Source organism: Thunnus thynnus, chromosome 15, assembly GCF_963924715.1.
Source record: "Thunnus thynnus chromosome 15, fThuThy2.1, whole genome shotgun sequence".
Taxonomy (NCBI): Eukaryota; Metazoa; Chordata; class Actinopteri; order Scombriformes; family Scombridae; genus Thunnus; species Thunnus thynnus.
Window position 1 is genome coordinate 12,932,603 of NC_089531.1, and position 20,668 is coordinate 12,953,270.

The 20,668-nt window shown below is 40.1% G+C and overlaps 2 protein-coding genes across 2 annotated transcripts in view; one reads left to right on the forward strand and one right to left on the reverse strand.

The window, feature by feature from the left end:
- Positions 1–20,668, reverse strand: part of snx27a (sorting nexin 27a) — a 48,208-nt gene that overhangs the window by 3,458 nt on the left and 24,082 nt on the right. The gene's annotated exons all lie outside the window — the stretch shown is intronic.
- Positions 1,546–20,543, forward strand: chrna11 (cholinergic receptor, nicotinic, alpha 11). Its single transcript, XM_067612673.1, has 9 exons — positions 1,546–1,652; positions 3,522–3,661; positions 4,099–4,143; positions 4,488–4,597; positions 4,698–4,777; positions 7,799–8,275; positions 10,974–11,060; positions 13,726–13,835; positions 15,458–20,543. The coding sequence occupies exons 1-9, from the start codon at positions 1,601–1,603 to the stop codon at positions 16,193–16,195; spliced, it is 1,839 nt and encodes a 612-aa protein (XP_067468774.1). The 5' UTR covers positions 1,546–1,600; the 3' UTR covers positions 16,196–20,543.

Here is a 20,668-nt window from a genome sequence, read left to right on the forward strand (position 1 = left end):
CAAAGTCAATTTTTCACACATGCAGCAGCAACAGGATGCTTCCTCTGTGATGATACATTGCCGAGGCACAATCGCCTGTCCTCGCTCCACGCTTGGTGCAGTTTTCTCTGCTTTAACCGGTGACTTAGTCATCCTTCTTTTTGCCTCCGAGGACCACTCTCCATCCTCTGTGTGCAGCCGAGCATGAATCTGTAGCTCGGGACTGCTGTGGATGCCTGACAGCCTGCCTAGGAGAGGGGTAATTCCGAAGGGCAGTAGAAGTAATAGGGTAATCTATTATACAGTCCAACTCTTTCTTCCTCCTCTCTTGCTCTCCCCCCCCTCCCCTCCTTCTCTCTCTCTCCCTCTCTCTCTCTCTTTTGGTTTCTCACTGCCTCTGCCCTTGCATCAGCATTTCGTGAGGACAAATGAGAAGTAGAGTTTAACTATGCACTTTCCTATTGGCCTCCTGCAGAGCCCAGCACTTTCTCAATTAAACTGGAGTCCATCTGCCCCGCTGATTCAAAGCCCACCCCCCGCTGACTGGGGGAAGCTCTAACACACACACACACACACACACACACACAAACACATTTGCAAGCACACACAGTTTCCAGTCCAGTGGTGCATCACTATCACTGCTGTGGTGTGTTATCACATGTGTGACCAGCTGCCATATATTTTTGACACATGCCGTGCAACACAAATGCTAACTAGCCATACCACACACACACACATACAAATAGAGTGAAAGACCTGTAAGGGAGTGAAAGTTAGTGAGGCTTTAAAGAGTAATTCATGTTTTACAATTTTGCTTTTCACATAAAAAAGCAGGGGAGGCAGAGATGCACAAATTGAGCAAGAAAACATGCACCAAGTATCCAAGAAAGGGTTTGGAATTAGCTTCCTTTTGCCTCTTAGAACATGTTTTTCTGCAAAAATTGGTCATATTTAAAACATTTTTATTTTTTTTACTTCTCTGCACTTAACAGCTCCCCTCCTTTTTTTTTTCTTTGTGTAACTGCTGACCTGTTTGGGAAGCCTACTTTCCCCTTTTGTTTTTTACACTTAACCTTTTCAAATCAATTCTCTGTTAGAGTAAATATCATTTAAAATCGCGTGCATCATCTGTTTCTGTTGTGTATAATAAGGTCAATTCATGGCGACGGACCAATTAAAACCTCTCCTGCCTCCACCTCCTGCTCTTACTTCAACCCTGTCACCCTTATCCCTGACATTTCTCTCTCTCATGCTCTCCATTTTAGTCCCACCTCCCTGAGAGACAGGGAGGTAGAGAGAGAGAGGTAGAGAGAGAGAGAGACAGAGAGAGCTCACAGCCACCATCTCCTCCTCTTGTGCTCCCTCGCCCCCCCTCTTTCTCCCCCCCCCCCTTTCTTCCAGCACATGCTCACACTCCTTCCCACTGATGCCGAGTGGATGCAGACCAGGGGATTGCCAGCAGCTTCCTGACTCTGTCCTCCCTCTCCTCTCCGAATCCCTCCCCCACCACCACCACCACCACCACCACCACTCCTCCTCCTCCTCCTCCTCCTCCTCTTCCTCCAACATCCGGAGCTTCTCCTCTTCTGCCTCCTCTCCTCTCCTGCTCCTCACCACCAGGATGTGGCACTCGGTGGCTCTGCTCCTCTCTGGATTCTCTGCTTTAATCCACGGTGAGCCCGCCCGCTTCTCTGTCTTTCATTCTATCTTCAAAAATCAGAATGCAGCAGCGGCACTTAATTTGCAAAGTGTGATTATTTTTTTTTTGTAGGAATTGGCGTCGTTGATGCTGGACTTGTGAAGTATGCAACACAATAAGAATTTAAAGTAGAAGAAAAAAGACTCCAGGAGTAGAAAAGTGAGAATTTGGCTCACCTGTTTGCTTGCCCGTTTACATTTTTGGGGTTTTTTTAAGAGATGTGTGGCTTTATTATTTTTTTCTTCTGGATACACATGCTGAGTTGACCTATGGGTTAGATCCCTCTGTATTAAATGTTTGAACAGGCAAATTGACAGACTGTGCAGCAAGGCAGATGACAGAAACAGTGTGTAAAAGGATCTGATGCAGCAGTCATAACATTTCATTGCTGTCCTCTCTTCAATCCACAAGCTTCTTTCTGTCCTATTCTCTGTGCATGTCAGGGGGGGATCTTACTCCCACAGAAAAAAAACAGGTCACAGATCAATCTGATTGCACGTATAGATCAGCTCTTCCATCTCGCCTCCCTTTTATGCCGTGGACGTGTTGCTGCAGCCGAGCTGACGGGGCTCCGAGCAGCAGGAAAGTCGTAGCCAACTGTAAAGGCTGACAGTGGATGACAGAGCTGAGAGGAGAGCTGGCGAACTTTCCCCTTCGGGCATGGCAGCGAGCAGATAAATGTTTGTTTGTTCGTTTTCAAGAAGAGTTTTTAAAGCAGTGAAGTGGAGCAAATAAGAGACGGGAGGCCAGAGAAAGCAAAAGTTTCAGACTATATTGCTGCAGACTGAAATTTAAAGACATTAGATATACAAAAACATAGCACTACAAGCCTTATGTTTACCTCAAATAAGCCTCAAAGTTACTGTTTGACAATGTCCCATATACAGTATCTTCTGCATCTGCTGTTTCCAGCACTTCATGAAGGTTACATAACATCAGACTGAGTGAAATCTTTTAATTACTGCACTGAGTGGGGAAATCCTAGATGTTTTTGAGCATCATTTTCTAATCATTCCCTCTGCTTCAGCATGAAATAAATAGCACATTTAGAAACCTTGAGAGCCCAAATAGGAAATAAAAGGAAATTCTACAAATCAGGATAAAACTGACGGGACAGGAAGCATTTAAGAAGCTACAGTAAAACATCTACTCACACTCCCCCCCTCTAAGTCCATTTGTTTTGAAAGTCCATGAGTATCTTTATTCAATGTTCTATGTGTGTTACCTCTGAGCATTTCAAACTAACCTAATTATACATTCATTAGTGCCAATTATACCCTGATAAGGCTTCCCACTTTCTCTAATTAGATTCTGTTTACGGAGCGTTCTCCACGCTCCCGCTGATTCTTCCTCTTTGTCGATTTCCCTCGTTATTTTCAATATTAATGTGGAACTTCTCTTCTTATTCTCATCCGTATTTAATTTGCAAAGTTTAAACCGTAAAAGTCAAGATAATTGTGACTAATGGCAGTAAAAGATCTGTTTTTATTTTTGTGAGTTTTATCATGATGATTTCCTGTTTCTCTCCTTTTCTTGTTAATCTTTGTCTTTTGGATGTATTTATAGATGAGACAGTCTTCTGATCTTTTGATTTGATTTAGCAAAATGCCTTTTTAAAAGAATTTCCAGCGTCCACATCTGCTTTCCCAAAGTCACGTTTGATTTTAGAGTCAAGTTTTCCTTGAAGATCGGTTTCATTTTCATTCACTTCACTGGAATCACAGATTTATGTGTCATTATGAGCTTTAGTGAACTAATTATTATAGCTTGAGAGTGTAGCTTTTTTTGGAAGATTTTTTCTTTTTTTGGATTTGAATTCTCTCATATTTTTCTGCCTCTCCAGTGTCGTTACAGGGTCCTCACCAGAGGAACCTGCTGAAGAACCTCCTGAAGGATTACAACCGGATGGAGCGGCCGGTGGGTAACGACTCCCACCCTCTCACCGTCGTCTTCTCCCTCAGTTTGATACAGATCATGGATGTGGTAGGTGTCAGGCTTTCTACAACAGCAGCGGTTCCCAAACTCATGCTCATAATAAAACCAGATACCTGTGAGATGTGACAAAATATATTTCTAACATTTGAATATATGATGATGTTTTGAGCCATTTTGTATTCTTGGGGATCAATGAGTATTTACAGCCTCTAGTTTTGTTTTGGTGATTAGTTTGGAAAATAAAATCGTAACATGGTGTCAAGTTAAGTATTCTGTTTATGCCTGAAACTGTGATATCAATGATAATAATGCTGATAACAACAGGCTTTTCTTTTACATTTGTTTATCTATTTATGGATTTGGAGGTGAAAATGTTTTTTTATGTAACACATAATCCTAAGATTTTACTCCCCGCCTTGTGATTTACAGAGCAAATGATTTCTAAAAAAAACAAATGTACTAAAATTGCTTTATATGTTTTGCAGGATGAGAAGAACCAGGTGCTCACCTCAAACATGTGGCTACGGATGGTAAGGACCCCTGGGAGACCGAATGTTTTGGGTGATAATGAATTTGCTGCTATTATAGGTTGAGGTGATTTTAATGTTTTTAGTGAACTAGTTTACAAGGTGTTTGACATGTAAATGAAGTTCTTGACCTACAATTTGTGAATCCCATGATGAAATCTTATAGATGAAAGTGAGGCTGAGCAGAAAAATCTCGCTTTTTGACACTAAAGACATGACAGGACAGGAGTAATATTTTTCTTGAATTATATTATATCCAATTCAGTGAATAGCAGTGTGGTTTGGAGATAACTTATCTGCAGTCCACTAGCATTCAGACTGTGTCTGTGTGTGTGTGTGTGTTTAAGAGTTGGTTCGACCACTATCTCCAGTGGAACCAGAGCGAACATCCTGGAGTTAAAAACCTCCGTTTCACCACAGACCAGGTCTGGACACCAGATATCCTTCTTTACAACAGGTAAAACACGCAGTAACACCTACACAAACACCTCATACATACACACACGCTGCATTTCAACAAGTAGTAAGTTCCACCTTCCTCTCCTGTCCTTCCTCAGTGCAGATGATGACTTTGACTCCACCTTTAAGACCAATGTTCTGGTGAACTCCAGTGGCTACGCTGAATATCTGCCTCCAGGTGGGTCAGTCACTCGTTCACGCTCATGCTTTCACTGTTGTTCATCCCTTTCTCTCTCTTCCTATCGCTTCCTCATCTCCCAACGGCAGCCATCTCATTCTGCAATCTCTGCATGTCTCTCCTGTGTTAGTACACTTGACATTAATTTTTTATTAGTATAAAACAGCATCCCTGGTTACTCACTGGTTACAGATTCCCACTGCTGTGAGTATCACCTATAAATAGGAGATGCTCGCTTCCTCCGGTTCCTGTCTAAACCTAAACGCAAGACCCGTGTAAGCCTGTGAAAGTAACAGCTCCCCTGTGTATCCACAGGTCTTTACTTTGTACTTTCTCAGTCATTTCTTTATACACCAGATTACGGCTGTCTAAGACTGAATCCCTGGTGTTAGGGGGAGTTGAGCTGAAATGGTCCTCTGAAGTAAAAGTCGAGGATTGCAGGCTCAGAAAGCCACCCTATCATTTCTGTTCTTCAGCCATGATTATTAATAGGGTGCTGCTGGATGTAAATACAGCTCCTTAATGCTGCGATTTGGACCAGAGCCAATTAGGGGAAGAGAGAAAAAAGCTGGTGTTCCAGTTTGGTACAATGAGAGGTGGGCAGGTTTAACCACAACACATGATTAAAAAGAGAGCAGAAAGAGAACAGGGGAGATGGAGAAAAAGAGGAGAGAAAGTGAAAGAAACAGCTTTTTTATCTGTGTATTTCCCTATTCAATCCTGGTTGCAATCCCTGAGGTGTTCTGGGCTTGTTATTATCAGTAAATAAAAGGCAACAGGTCTGTGGGTGGCAGGCACAGAGCAGGAGCTTGAGACAGGGCAAGTAATTCAAAGGCGAAGGATCTCAGGTGTCTGGTGCATATCTCTCGTATCTACAGAGGTAAAGGTGTTATGTTGGGGTTTAATGGTAAAACAGGGAATGAGACGTAACAGGTTTTAGCTGAAATCTGGTTTGGGTGACATTTGCAACAAGGTAATCTCAACTCTGGGCCTCATAATGCCTTCTTGGGAGGCGATTTTCCAGAATGATAGGAGTTTTATTTCGGGAGCTGTGCCACGAGAGAGATTGCTCCAAGCTGCAGAAAAATTCAGGTGTCTTGTTTGTGAGTGCTACTTCAAGGTTACTGCATATCTGTGAGATATAGGATACAAGAATATACCGTGCATGATGGTGCACGAGAGCAATGGACTGCAAAGGCAGAGAGAACCGCTTTTTGCTAATCAGTGTAATTTAGGGTTTAGTGCCTTAGGAGCTGATAATGGGAGTAATTATAAAGACATCATCCCCATGAAGCAAAGTTGCAAAAATGTGTAACTGAATTTTAGGGAGCAGAGAACGTATAAAATAATATCTATAGCTGCTGTTTAACTTGGTGTGATTTTTTGTGATCGACCTCTCCTTTGTAAACAGCACTGAACCTGCTAACCTCCTCTCTTCTCCAAACTCTGCTTTCATTCCTCTCTGAAGGCTGATTTGCATGTCAGCAAGCTCATAATGAATGTCTTTGAGGGCTGTAAGGCTTCATTGGCATTTGGTTGTGCGTGCGCCTGAACATCTCAACAGGCTTTATTCGTTCATCCCAGTAATTAAACACTATAGAACACAATTTTTGTTCCTGTGTAGTGAGTGTTATTTCCTAATTGCATACGCCTAAAAGGAGGAGAAAACGGCTATTAATCCCTTCAAATTTTGCTTATTTGACTTGGAAAATTATATTTTGAAACATACTTACTTACAATGAGAAAACAGGCGAATTTGCACATTTCCATTCACATAAAGTCAGAAAAAACAACATATGAATCAAAATGAACATGTATTCATACTAAAGTTATACAAAAGTGGCAGAAGCAGAGCCCATCTTGACGGGTGAAGAAGCTGGAAAAAGTTAGGTGACGTTTTCTCTGATCTGCACACTTTCATCTAACAAGTTTTTCACTGTTTGAGCCTAGATGTCAAAAGTTCAGCAGTGGACTTTGTGAGACATCTCCGATCAAGACCTTGAGGTCTTTTTTGTTGGGGTAGTATGGGTTTCTGGTGGGCGTACTGTATTTATACTACTATTTATATTACTGGAAAGTCCTGGAAAGTTCTTGAAAGTTTTACATCAGCAATGAATCTATCTGGAAAGTTTTGGAAAATAGGTCTCAAATCTCAAAATATCACTGTCCCGGTCACAAAAGCAAAGTTTGAAGGGAATAATAGCCATTTTCTATACTTTTTAGGCATAAGCAATTAGGGAGTAACACTTACTACCCAGGAACAAAAATCAAGTAAAAATTTGAAGCTGGAGTTTTCCAGCAACTACTGCAAGGATCATTGTGATTCTTCGTTTGGGGACGGATACAAGTGTGTCTTCATGATTTTGTGCTTCTGTGTGCCTGTGCATTATGCGTGCCAGTCCATTTATTTTACATAACAACAATGGTAATCTGATTAGAACGCTGTGCGAAATCCAATTGTTCAGTGTCACAGCTGATGTTTACTCCTGTCGTCGGGGGCTGAGCTATAACAGCTGTGTATACATGCAGAGCGCAAAAACAGCATTCGTCTGTAGAAGAGAATATCTGAAAACTTGTGAGGTGACAATGCTGCTGCCAACTTTATAAAAATGATATTTCTTTGATGGGAGGTTGTTTCTAATCTAGTCTTTGCTCTCATTTCTTTGGCCTCCAAACTCAATTTGAAAGCTCTGAACTTTCTGCTGCACATTATTGATAAAAAATAGTACTGTAGTAATGCTCTGTATTGTGATCATTTCTGTTTAAAAATCTAAGGTGGTTCAGTTAAGTAGTCAGCCTTTAGGGCGGCTTAGATATGAAACGAATGAACGATTCTGTCTGCCACGCAACTTGATATTCAGGGCAGACTTTCAGCATCGCAAGAGTTCAAGTGGTCTCCTCTTACTTTTTTCCCTCGTCACCTTTGTACTGAAAACTGCGGATCAATATCGTCATTAAGTCAGTTGATTGTGTAGCTTCAACTTTCTGCCTCTTGTCCTTTTATTCCTCTCTCTTTCTCAGGAATCTTCACGAGCACATGCAACGTGGACGTTCGCTGGTTCCCTTTTGACATTCAGAAGTGCGAGCTGAAGTTCGGTTCTTGGACGTATGACGGCTGGCTGCTGGACCTCCAGATGAACGACGCTGACATCTCAGGCTACATGCCCAATGGAGAGTGGGACCTAATAGGTGAGTTGGGTGAACTTCTGCACCCGCATCAAAAAAATCCAGGTGTTTCTTCATCTTTATCTGCCATAACTTCATTTAGGTTGTGTCAATTTATGTCTGTTTCCGTCCTTCCAGGAGTTCCAGGCACCAGAAATGAGGTTTTCTATGATTGTTGTAAGGAGCCCTACCCAGATGTGACGTTTGTGGTGACGATACGGAGGCGAACGCTCTACTACGCCCTGAACCTGCTCATCCCCTGTGTGCTGCTGTCTTCTATGACCCTGCTAATCTTTGTGCTTCCAGCTGACTCTGGGGAGAAGATCTCACTAGGTGAGCGGATCAAAAACAGAGAAAAAGAGAGACTGGAGAAGGTAGATCCAGTGGGGCGAAAAGACACCAGAAGTGAGCTTGTTAGTTTCACAGCTCAGTTACTGATTTTGAGAATGCGCACACAGCGAGACGCAGACCAGTGACTGTGAGCGACTCAAAATCAAAACACGTCGCTCTTCTCCAGTTTATCTGTTGTGTCTGGTTTCCTCACAGACAATTCACTCATCAATCATGTAACTGATAGATAAATGCTACTTATACAAAAACAACATGATCATTATCTTTAAAAACAAAACAAACATACCACATTCACCCTTAGTGGATATAAACATAAAAAAGAAATATAAATGAGAATAAATACAAAAATATATTTATTGTCTTTTTCTGTATGTTTTGTATTTATTGTCATTTATATTTCTGTATCCATTAAAGGTGCCACCCATGGAGTTTTCTTGTAAACAAATTTCTGTTTACATTCAAGGTATTGTGTCCTTGAGATCCAATAGACATTTGTAGAGCTGATTTTTTGAAACATTTCAAACCTGAATTATTTATATTCATGTTTACTTGCAAGCTGTCTTTTTATCTTCTGCCTTTGTTGTTTCTTGGTGCCAACTGCAGACCAGTGGAATAGTTTGAAACTATTTGCAGGAATGTGCATCGCGTCTCTGTATGCTCGTGTGGGTGTGCAAACAAACCCCCCCACATAAAAACAGTAAATATAGTACTTTTGAACAAAAAACAAAATATGATGTTGTGGTGTAATGCAGAAGAGTTTGTGTGATGGGTTTTAATTTAGTTTTTCATTTGAATCAGTTGAGAAATCTAGTCTGAAAATGCTCAACATCCCACCTGCCTACAAGGTGCCCTACAGCAAATCAAATCTCCAACTGGGGTGCTCTCATCCGCCCTGGTGTGAATGCACAAGTATAGAGCACGACTGCCTAAAACAGAGCATTCAGAACAGGCAAAAAAAATAAAGTAGTGGCACAGAAGACTATGGGGAGGGATGAAAGAGGCAAAGGGAGAGGGTGTGGAGCTGCAAGAGGAGAGGGGATTACAGGATGAAATAGAAAGTTGAGAAATGCGAGGAGGAGGAACAGACAGATGGGTGTGGGATGGTAGTGAAAAGGAAGCACAGACAGGAGAAGAATTCGGTAAAGATGAGAGAGGACAGCACAAAGGGAGAGGGAAGAATGATGAGGGAAAGGTGGGAGACAACCAAATCGCACTATAATAAGCTGGAAGAGAGAGGAAGCAGTTCTGCGATCAAACAGCAGCTGCAAATAAATTTTAATATCTGTTTCAAACTGTTTAGAGCACAAGATGAATAATGTTCACCTCATCAAGACTAGAAAGACTCCAGACGATACGGATTCCACATCTGACCTTTCTGAGAGCGACGATTAGTCAATAAATTGAATAGTCAAACGCCAGAAGCATTTTCTATTCATAGAATTCAACTATTTTATAACTACTAATATTAATTGTTTCAATAATTTCTCAAGCAAAAATATTAAACAATCTCTGGTTCCAGCTTCTTAAACATGAGAATTTAATCCTTTTGCCTGTTTTACATCATTTTAAATGGAATATCTTTAGGTTTTGAACTGTTGTTTGGAAAAAAAACAAGCATTTTTCACTGTTAATGACGTTTCAAATACAAAACAAATGATGCAATAAGAAAATCGTCAGTAGATTAACTGAAAAAGTTGCAGCTCCATTTTTGACATTACAGTATTGCGTTGTCTTTGTATCAGTCAACCCTAATCATGTAAAATTCGGATAAATGCTTTTTTGTAACTTTTGTGACTCGTGTCTAAGTGGGAGGGAAGGATCAAAAGGAACAAAGGAAAGGAAACAGCGACAAATGTTGTCAAAGCATATCCTTAACCCAAATACAGGATGCATTACGCAGCATTTCTCTACAGAAAAAAAAAAAAAAATGCTAAGCCTTACACCCACGGCCAATTAACCTATTGATGTAATTAAGGCTAGTGAATTGATCACAGGAGAGAGCTTACACACTGCCTTCCAGGAAAATACTCTGTCACTTTGCTTGATGGAGGAGACTCGGGGACAGAGAGGCTGGTCCTTTAGGGCTACAGGAGCATGCTTTTAAAAAGAATAAGTGTCTAATCATGTCTGAAGGGGACAAAAAGCAAGACAAAAGAAGTATTTCTAATTTTCTTAATATCCTTTAAAGGCATTCATATTTTATCTCTCGGTCTAGTAGTTTAATTGAATGCTTTTGAATCGGGACAGTTATGCCAGCAAAGCACTCCTTAAAATTCTGTCTGTTGGAGAATTGAGACAGATAGTGTGGAGGTGGCTGAATGAAGATAGAGATGAATTTCAGTGCAGCGGTGTATAAGAGGTGTACTGTGTTCATATGCATGACGGAGACGGAGTCTGGACAACTTAAAAAATGACTGTTTGCTGCGCCGAAGTGCTTTTTTGCGATAGAGGTACAGCACATCAAAAAGTAATTCACTGTATGAGCATTACTCAGTCATTTACATAAATCGAACTTGATCTCATCTTGAGTGTGACCATTTATCAAAAATACAAAACACTCTAATGTGGTTTCTCACAGGAAAGTGCTGCTGCTGCTCAAGGGAGGAGGCTAATCCATGATATTGATTTCTTAACAAAATGTGGTTCCTGCATAAAGTTCTATCTCTCTGTTTATTTCTAGGTATCACCGTCTTGCTGTCTCTTACTGTTTTCATGTTGCTGGTCGCAGAGATCATGCCGGCCACATCTGACTCCGTCCCACTTATAGGTATGTGTGAGAGAGAGTGTGTGTGTGTGTGTGTTTTCAGGAGTGATTTACATAGTCCTGAATGGACTCATCAGGCTGCATAGAGCTGCACTAATCAATATTTTAATATTAGCAATGGATCTAATGACTATGTGTAATTTGAGAACCAAGAGAGAATCATCACCTAACCCTGAAGTTCACTTCAGGAGCTTTTTAGCATCTTTCAGTTCATTGTTTTATGGTTTTGGTTAACTCTCAACACTCTCATCAACCTGTCTCCAGCCGCAGCAGACAGCTGTTTTCCATTTAAAAAAATCTCAGACAGACAAAATTAGCAACTAGCCGGAGAGGAAAGTCAAGCATTTAGCAGCTGAAGAGTCAGATATTTCCTTCAGGAGTTGATTGAGAACAAAAGAAGATCTAAAAGAAGAGTGAATATTCATCAGCTGGCCAGAAACACGACTTCAAATGAATGATAAAATTGCTATGTGTCTGCTGGATGTGTAAATAGGCAATTATTTGCTAATGAGTCTGTCATACAGTATTAACATTCTGGTAAATATTGGTCCTAGAGCTTGTTACACTGCCCCTGAGCACATATTCAAAAATGATTGCTTTAACATTTAAATTTATGTTGAAGATACTGAGTAAAGTTTCCAGCTGACAGCGACAATAAATATTTTATCTTTCATGTTTATCATTTTATTATTTTGTTTATTATTCAGTTTGTCCCAGAGGGCTTTAAAACCTGTACAGTGCATGGCAAAGCCTATTAGAGCCTCAATTTGAACGAGGAAAACTCACACAAAAGAGAAAGAAAACCTGAAAAATACAGACCTACAACATACCGTGATGTACTACAAAGTAGTAAAAAATATCTGAAAAATCTGTATTTATCGTGGCCATCTGCTCGACTAAAAATTTAATTGGCTAAATTGATTGTGGGGCCACTGCTCGAAATAATGTTTAGTATGCTAAGACTGCAGCCAGAGACAGATGTAAGGCCATCTTTGCCTAGAGACACAAATAATAGTCATTAAAAAACGTGATGAAAAGAATGCAGTCATAATCATCATAGTGCTGCTCTCAGCATAATTTCATTGATTAAAAATAGCTCCCCTGATGCAGTTTTAATCTATCTCCTAGGTGGTTTTACATACATACAGTAGAGGGTATGGGGGCAAGAACAGTGACAGTTAAACTTTGGCATCAAAAATAAAATTTGGCATTGAAAACAAAACCTGAGCTGAAAAAGGAAACACTGGCATTGAAACCCTTGTATTGTAAAAAGCTATATTGGCACTGAAGCAAGTACTGGCACAGAAGAAGGTTCCACTGAAAAATAAAATACGGGCATTAAAAAAATTACAATCTTATTTAATTTTATTAAGCTATACAATGGGTTGGATTTTTATTATAGCTACATTACAGACCGGATAACATTATTTACTGCATCTCTCTGTCAGGAGGGGTTTTTGTGAGAAAAAAAGTGTTAATGTGACTTTGAGTTGAGATTATTTTATCACAGTAAAGTCAAGTAAGTGTGTTGAAGACTTGGCAAGTCCAACTTGAGAGTACGAGCTTCCAAGGATGGGAAAACAAAATTTAATATAGACTTATCTGTTCATTTTAATACATTTATATTTATTGAAATGTGGTGATATCTGTACATATAGAGACCAGCGCTCGCTGTTGTTCTGTCCACTAAAAACATGAAGCTTCACTTTACATTCAAACTAATGTGGCAGCAAATATTGTTAGATTTAATCTGTCAAACCAACATTTATCTTCCAAAAAAGGTTTATATCATATAATCAAAATGCTGCAGAGACATTAGAACCAGCTATAAAATACCAAAGAGCTGCACAGATCAGTTCATCGCATCACGTTCTCCCTGAGATGAAGACACAGAACTCGGGCTGCTGCTGCGAGACGACTGGCTGGTGTCATCCAGACAGCGACTCACATGTCCGAAAACGTAGCAGCAGATTTACAAACAGCCGTTATTTGGGAATGTACATGGTCACTTTCTAGCCTGAAAAAATATTAAATCTTAATACACTGAAAAAAAAACCTCACTGAAAAAAGATTGACATTGAAAAACACATCATAATACAAAAAATATTTAAATAAAATAAGATAACGAGAAGATAAGATTGTAACTTTTTTCAGTGCCAATACAACTTTTTACAATACAAGTGTTTCATGCCAGTGTTTCCTTTTTCAGTTCAGGTTTTGTTTTCAATGCCAAATGTCTATTTTTGATGCCAAAATTTAATTGTTGCTGTTCTGGCCCCGTAAGCAGGCAGTAGAGTCAGTAGCAGGTCCCAGTTTGGTGTTAAGATATTTAACAAAAGATGTGTGTGTTATTCCTGAGTATCATGTGAACATGTTTCTGTGAAATAAGTTCTTCTCACTGACCTTGCAGTGACAGAAACAGGAATGAATTATTTTACTACATAAACTACATGTAGATGTTGAGAAGATACTGCAGAATAACATGAACGTGTGTTTTTATAATAACCTTCCATCCTTTCTCTCTGTTTTTTGCAAAACAAAGAATACCTTTCTTCTCCTTTGTGACAAACCAGAATCTGCTAAAACCGCCGGTAGGAATTACAGTGCAAGTAAAACTTTGTTAAAAAAAAATGAAACATAACACTGTGCCTCGCTCTGCTTCTCTTAGGTCAGTACTTTGCAAGTATAATGATCATCGTTGGGATGTCAGTCATCGCTACAGTAGTGGTTCTGCAGTATCATCACCACGATCCAAACGGAGGAAACATGCCTAAATGGGTGAGACTGAGCTCACGCTTTTCATCATTACATGAATCACACACTCTTGTTAAACCTTGTAAACGGTCCGTCTCCATATCTCACATATCATACATTCTTTTTATTAATCTCAATTTCAGCATTAATGTCACCCCTTGACTCTGCCATTTTCAATAGCATTTTATCCGTCTGTTATTGCTACCTGTGCGCCTCCGCCGATTTCTTTTCTCTTTTTATTCTCTGACTTCCTCGGCTGTGACTCATCCGGCAGTGTCAGTGTCTGCCTGAGTGTGTTCATCAAGTGCCTCGCCAAGAACTTCAACAGGAGTGTGTTTCAAAGCGCTCTGGATATGTAGGCGGATTCGATTTGACTTTTTCCCTCTTCTTGTTTTTCCTTCTGTTTAATGCTTATAAAATGCATCACGACTTTTTACAAAAGTTTAGTTGCAAAGTGAAATATCAAAAATATGAAAAAAAAAGGAGAGGAAAGGAAAAAAAGGTCTGAAAGAAAGGCATAAAATATAAAAATCATATACAATTAGCTAAAGGGATGCCTAAGAATAATGTCTTAAAACCTGCTCTCGCCAAATAGATTTTCTTGTTAATCAACATGTGTTTGGCATTTTAAGATGTATCTATTTAATGATTTATGTTTTGACTGGAGTGCGAAATTGACAGGTCTGCATTTATCGATATATGTACAAACAGCTCAGTTGCATGAGAGTGCAGATGCGTTATATATCGACACATTGCAAGGACATTCTGTTGATGAATGGTCTATTCAGATAGTGCGATGGCCAATTAACAAGCTAATTGATGTGGTTCAGAGGAGGGCATCGAACCAGGACAGTTCATAATTGCAGCCTGGACAAAAACAACATTAACAGCAACAGCAAAAGGCACTGTTACCTGGCCAGTAAACACACTCGGTGGAGACTAATTGAGCAGTCATCTGGACATTAGCTTCTCATTAGATGCCAGACACCCATCTGGATGCTGTTGGGCCAATATGCCCTTTCAGGGAACATTCACTCTGTTTCCAAGGGAGAATAGGGAGAGAATAGAGTAGAAAAGACCAAGGTTTGAATTTTGTTCCAACTCGTGAGCAGATAATCTTCTCTTTAGCTTAATGCGGTAGTTTACTAAAACATTACTGTAAGCTTATTACGGTCGTGAAAAAGTAATCTGACAGTCGATTTCAATAATCCCATAGTTTGAATTTAAAGCTGCCTTTGTAAGTATCATCTCTGCTGAGAATCCAGTTAAAGCAATAAAAAAAAACAACCTCTTTTGCCTCAGGCGCTTTCACTGGGCGTCCCTGGCGAGGATCTCATACTTCTACTTATAGTACAAGTGCAGTTGCATTTTGAAACAAAACGCAAGGTTGGAGACAGCATCAGTGTCAATCCGCAACAAATCAGGCTATTAGCCAAGCTTAACTGGTGTTACGTGAAGGTCAAGATGTGTGGGTGCTTTTCAATGCGTGGCAGCTCTCAATGCTATACAGATTTCTTGTGTTTCTTTTGCTTCCTTTCATGCTTTTATGCGCTCAAATTGTTTCTCTTCTCTCTCTCTCTTCCCAAGCTAATCCTTGCTCTCATCTCTTATCTTTACATATCTCTCTTCTTTTTTTCTCTCTACAGGTGCAGCTCGTCTTGCTGCAGTGGGTAGCCTGGTTTTTGCGTATGAAGCAGCCCGGGGAGAACGATGACCCAGAGCGGCCCCCGTGTGCCCCCCACCTGCGACGCTGCTCCTCAGGCTCCCAGAGCGGGAGCATTCCCAACCCTCCAGACCCCACCCTTCACCCGCTGCACCCGCAGAATCTGGCTCCTCTCCAAACAGGGCCCCTTCATGCGGGACACCCTCACCTCCATGCCCAGTCCAGCGCCAACAACAACGGGAACCTTCTTTACATGGGCTTCCAGAGTATGGAGGACCCTTCAATGCTCTCGGAGTCTGTCCAGAGGAATAACACCTCCACTGGGCTTCCGCGAGTGGCAGGGAGTCCGCCTCCGCACCTGCCATCACAGTTCTGCAGCTCCCCACCACCTCCTACCCCCAATATGGACACTGTAGGTTGTCCCAGCACTGTCTCCAGTGGTGGGGGCTTTGGAGGTGGACCGGGAGGGATAGGAGGGTGCTCAGCTGCAGGGATAGGAGACCCCCAGCTTCAGGCTATCCTGGAGGAGGTGCGTTACATGGCAGATCGTTTCCGGGAGCAGGACGAGACAGAGAGCATGGTCGACCAGTGGAAATTCGCAGGCGCTGTAATTGACCGCCTGTGTCTGGTGGCGTTCAGTGTTTTCAACATCATTTGCACCATCTCGATCCTCATGTCTGCTCCCAACTTTGTGGATGCTATTTCCAAGGATTTTGTTTGAAAGCTAAGAGGAAAAAAAGAAGGGGAGAAGCGTGAAGGAATGGATGAGGGGAATTAAATATAGGATGAAGGATGGAGTGGGCCCAGATCCAAGGAAACACAATTTCCTGTACTGTAGGCTCTGTGATTTGTGATTGCGAGGAACCGAGAAATGGAAAAAAAAAACAAATGGTTTTCTTTGCAATACATTCTGTTTTGTAACTGAAATATAAGAGGAAAACAGATGAGAAAGGCTGTGCAGAGTGAAGTTAAAATGAGATTAAGGTGAGCGGGGTGCTTTATCAGATCCTTGACAAGGAGAAATGGATTGTGGTTTATTCAGAGACTTTCACCCAAAATTGAGGGAAAGATGAGTCAGAAAAAAAGAAAGCGAAGTCCAATGCAACCTCAAGTAAGAAAGCTCGTATATAGAAAGGGAGAGATTGAGAGAGTAAGAGGGGGAAAGAGACAGGCAGATAGAAAGGGCCAGATAAATAAGACAGACATTTGGCTGTTTTTTTATATCTCGAGGAGGGAAGACAGCCCCTCATTCCCACACGTTGAGAAAAGACTGCATCATTTAAAGTGATGTGAGGAGCAGAGGGCAGGAAGAGGAGAAAGAGACTTTTACAAGGAGAGACAACAAAGGGTGGTCGTGAAGGAACGAGACTTTATCCCTCGTGACTCTGGCAGAGTTAGGCGGAGTAACCAGCTTGATGCTCGGATATACAAAGTGGACTGAAGATCAAGAATACCGCAGCAGAGACGAACAGAAGAGGATCCCATCTATTATTCAATCACATTCATCTAATGACCGTCAAATTGAAAGACCTCAGATAATCTTTGAGATGAATAAGCTTTTAAAAGACGAAGAAGTCCCCCCTCTCTGCTCGCAAACCACTTTACATTTCCAGGGCCTTATCTCTTGGAGAGAATTGCCAATCTGCAACAATCAGCAGAGATCAAAAGCTCCTCAGCAAAGGGCACGGCATACTGTGCTTATCACGACCAAGAAACTGAATTAACTGGTAATCAACAACGCAATGGCCAGTAGCTTCGCCACAGTGGAACCCTGACCCAATAATAATTCATGAAGCAGTTACCTAACTGTATCTGGCAAATCCTAATACACCAACAGATCTAATTGGATTTTGTATTAAAGGTTTAATAACTTGAGATGAGAGGTCAGGTCTTTGTAAGAACACGGGAGGCACAAAGAGGGAAAGGATGATTTAAAATCCCCAAATTAATATGGAGAAGCAACATCCCATCAAATTTCTGTTAGATCTCTTCAGGGGTTTTACAGTTTCATGAGTGATTTCACATCTATCTAAAATGAGAGATGAGATTTTAATGGAACTGTATTTTCATGAAATTGACTCGAGTTGGTGAAGTGATTTAAAAAATCAAGCTACAACCTTCAGCCAGAGATCTGTGGCCGACAGCAACCGGAAAAATACAATAAAGCTTAAATGAGTTTGGCTTTGAGGGAATTGAGCTTATTATCCTACTTACTCAGTCAGACAACCTTGAGGATGACTTTCTTTTGTCTTTTGTCTCTGCGCGCAGACTGAATGTATGCTAAATGTAAGATTAGCCTAAATTAGCTTAATTTATAGACGTGTATGGAATCAAGTAGCTGTTCCTATCTAGGGCTGAAACTAATGATTATTTTCGATATCAATTCATCTGACGAGTATTTTCTCCATTAATCGATTAGTCGTTTGGTCTATAAAATGTCAGAAAATGGTGATAAATGGCGATTACAGTTTCCCAAGATGCAACCTGAAATGTCTTGTTTTATCCTGAACAAGACATTTTTAGAGGACTCTAGAAACCAGACATGTCTATCATATAGGGAATAGTAACTGAGTTAATAGGGAAGAAATTTCTGACACAGCCCAACATTTTAAGGGAAGGGTAAGTGATTCAAAATAGCTAGAAGCATAAGAAATTTACATCAAAGAACTACAATTCAGCACAGGTAATTGCTGAGTCTCCTAGTGCTTCACTGCTTCAAAGATAGTGTCACATTAACTTCTTATAATATTAGTTTAAATGTAGATTCAGCTGCGGTGCACAGCCGCTGATGATAAATATAGATATGTCAGGAAAAATACTTCCAACTATGATTTTTCAGGTCTTTGTGAAAGCAGCACTAGTAGGTGTTGTTTATTGTGTCGTGCCAGTACACAGCCAACATATCCCACATAGTCCTTTTTTGACAGAAAAGAACATCACTGGTGAGAACAGATGTTTTAGTATTGAACCGTCATTGCTGAAAGAAGTGTCTTTCCCTACATTTGAGTGGCTGCTACTTGATTCCAAAGATACACATGAACTGAATAAACTAAGCTAAGCTCAACCAAACATTCAAACTGCAAGCAGGTACATAAAAAAAGCATCCTCACCTTTGGAAAAATTCTTTGAAAACCCCCAGCAATCCCATTAAACAATAAGACTGGTGTTATTTAGTATTTTTCTTTTATACTGGCTCAACTTAAACTAATTAAGGTAACAATGTGCACGCGTCTTTTTAAGTAATCCTCGTCCATTATTAAGTTAATCCTAAGAGTCTTTTATAGTCAGACTAACTCAATTAATTTAGTACAACCAACATGATTTGCTTTGACCTCTTAAAGCTTAATTAAGTTGCTAAAACTTAATATTGACTTAATATTGATTAGTGGTCAAATTACTTAATTTAAGCTATTCTTTCTTATTTATTTTACTTCCATTCTACTCAGAAATGTCCATGCAAATTGTTACCTTATTTTTTTGAGTAGTAATTTATTTCACTTTAGTCAGAATAACACATAGCAATTACAGTTTTTATGATCAAACTGTTTATCATAAAACGTCCAAAAGTTGTTTTTTTTTTAAACCATTAACATATTTTATACCATCATCTGTGCACTAAATAAACACTTCTAACAATACATAAAAATACTGCACACTAAGTGCAAAGGAACATAGATTTAGTGTTGCAGGTGTTGGCAAAAACACATCTAATGGCTTCATGTACTCTCCTCCCAGACGAATACAGAAACTATAGCATGTGTCATTTTTGTACAGAACGTGGTAAATACACCCATTTTACTTAAAATCAACAACAACAAAACAAATAGAACTAAAACAAACATCAGAAATGAATTTGAACAACATACACTCAATGGTCGGTTTATTGGGTCCACCTAGCTAAAACTATATATCAGTGAGGGTAGACTAAATAATAGAAACACCTCAAGACAACACAATACAGTTTAACAACCTTAACAGCCTCCAAACTCATAAATAAGATGAACTAACCTCTCTAAAACTGTCTTGAAAACACTGAACATTATAACCTTCATGAGAGTAGGATTTACTGCAGGGCTGTTATATTGAACTGCATTAGTTTAGCAAGGTGGACTCAATAAACTGGAAACTAGTGTAAAAAGTACAGCTGATGTATGTTGCACAACAAACAACAACAAAACTTTACATACATAACAGTGCAACATTTAGCATCTACCTCAAATAATATCTTTTGAAATACCCCGAGCGTGTTTTTCAGCTCTTTTGGGTAGTTGAGGTTGAATGTATATCAGCCCCGTTTGCAAGGCACAGGCTCTGGGTACATGCAGGTCTATCAGGATCTCTCTGGCTGGATCATACATTATGACACCTATGATGACAATGATCTTCATCACCTCATCAATAATATCCCCACCATCACCATCCTGGCATAAGAAGGTCAGAATCAACATTTCAGTGTTTTACGTCATATTTAAAAACAAGAATAACACAAAGTACAGTGAGTCAAGTCAATTTTATTTGTATAGCCCGATATCACAAATCACAAATTTGCCTCAGGGGGCTTTACAATCTGTGCAGCAATACAACAACCTCTGTCCTCAGACCCTCGATTCGAATAAGGAAAAACTCCCTAAAAAAACCCCTCTAATGATGAAAAAAATGGAAGAAACCTCGGAAAGAGAGAGAAAAGGGATCCCTCTCCCAGGATGTGTGTCTGAATTACATACCAAGTGTTCTTTGAAGCAATCCCCCTTTTCTCTGAGATGAGATACAGCACTAGGCAACGGATAGCAATCTCTCTCCTGTCCACTGAATCATCCTGTGTAAGAGAAAAAACATCTTACAGCTGCTCCTCCATGAGGATGGGTTTTTAATAATTACATCACTAGGAAAGAATACCGGTTGGTGAGGTTTATGAGGCCTTGAGTGTGCCAATTATTAAGATTTTAAAATAATTTTAGATTGTGTTACTATTGTTGTCTTAACGTGTTGTTGGCTAATAAATCCTTACGAATATCTGACCAAAAATGTGAAATTAAGGGAAAAAAAGCAATAAAAACACTTTAGACAGACGGTGTGATGACTAGAAACCCATTTTACTGACTGTCATCTTAACTGAAATGTGCTAGATATCGTTGCCTTCCTGTCAAACTACGCAGCAGAACATTAAAGGGGGTTGTATTAAATGTTGTAATGA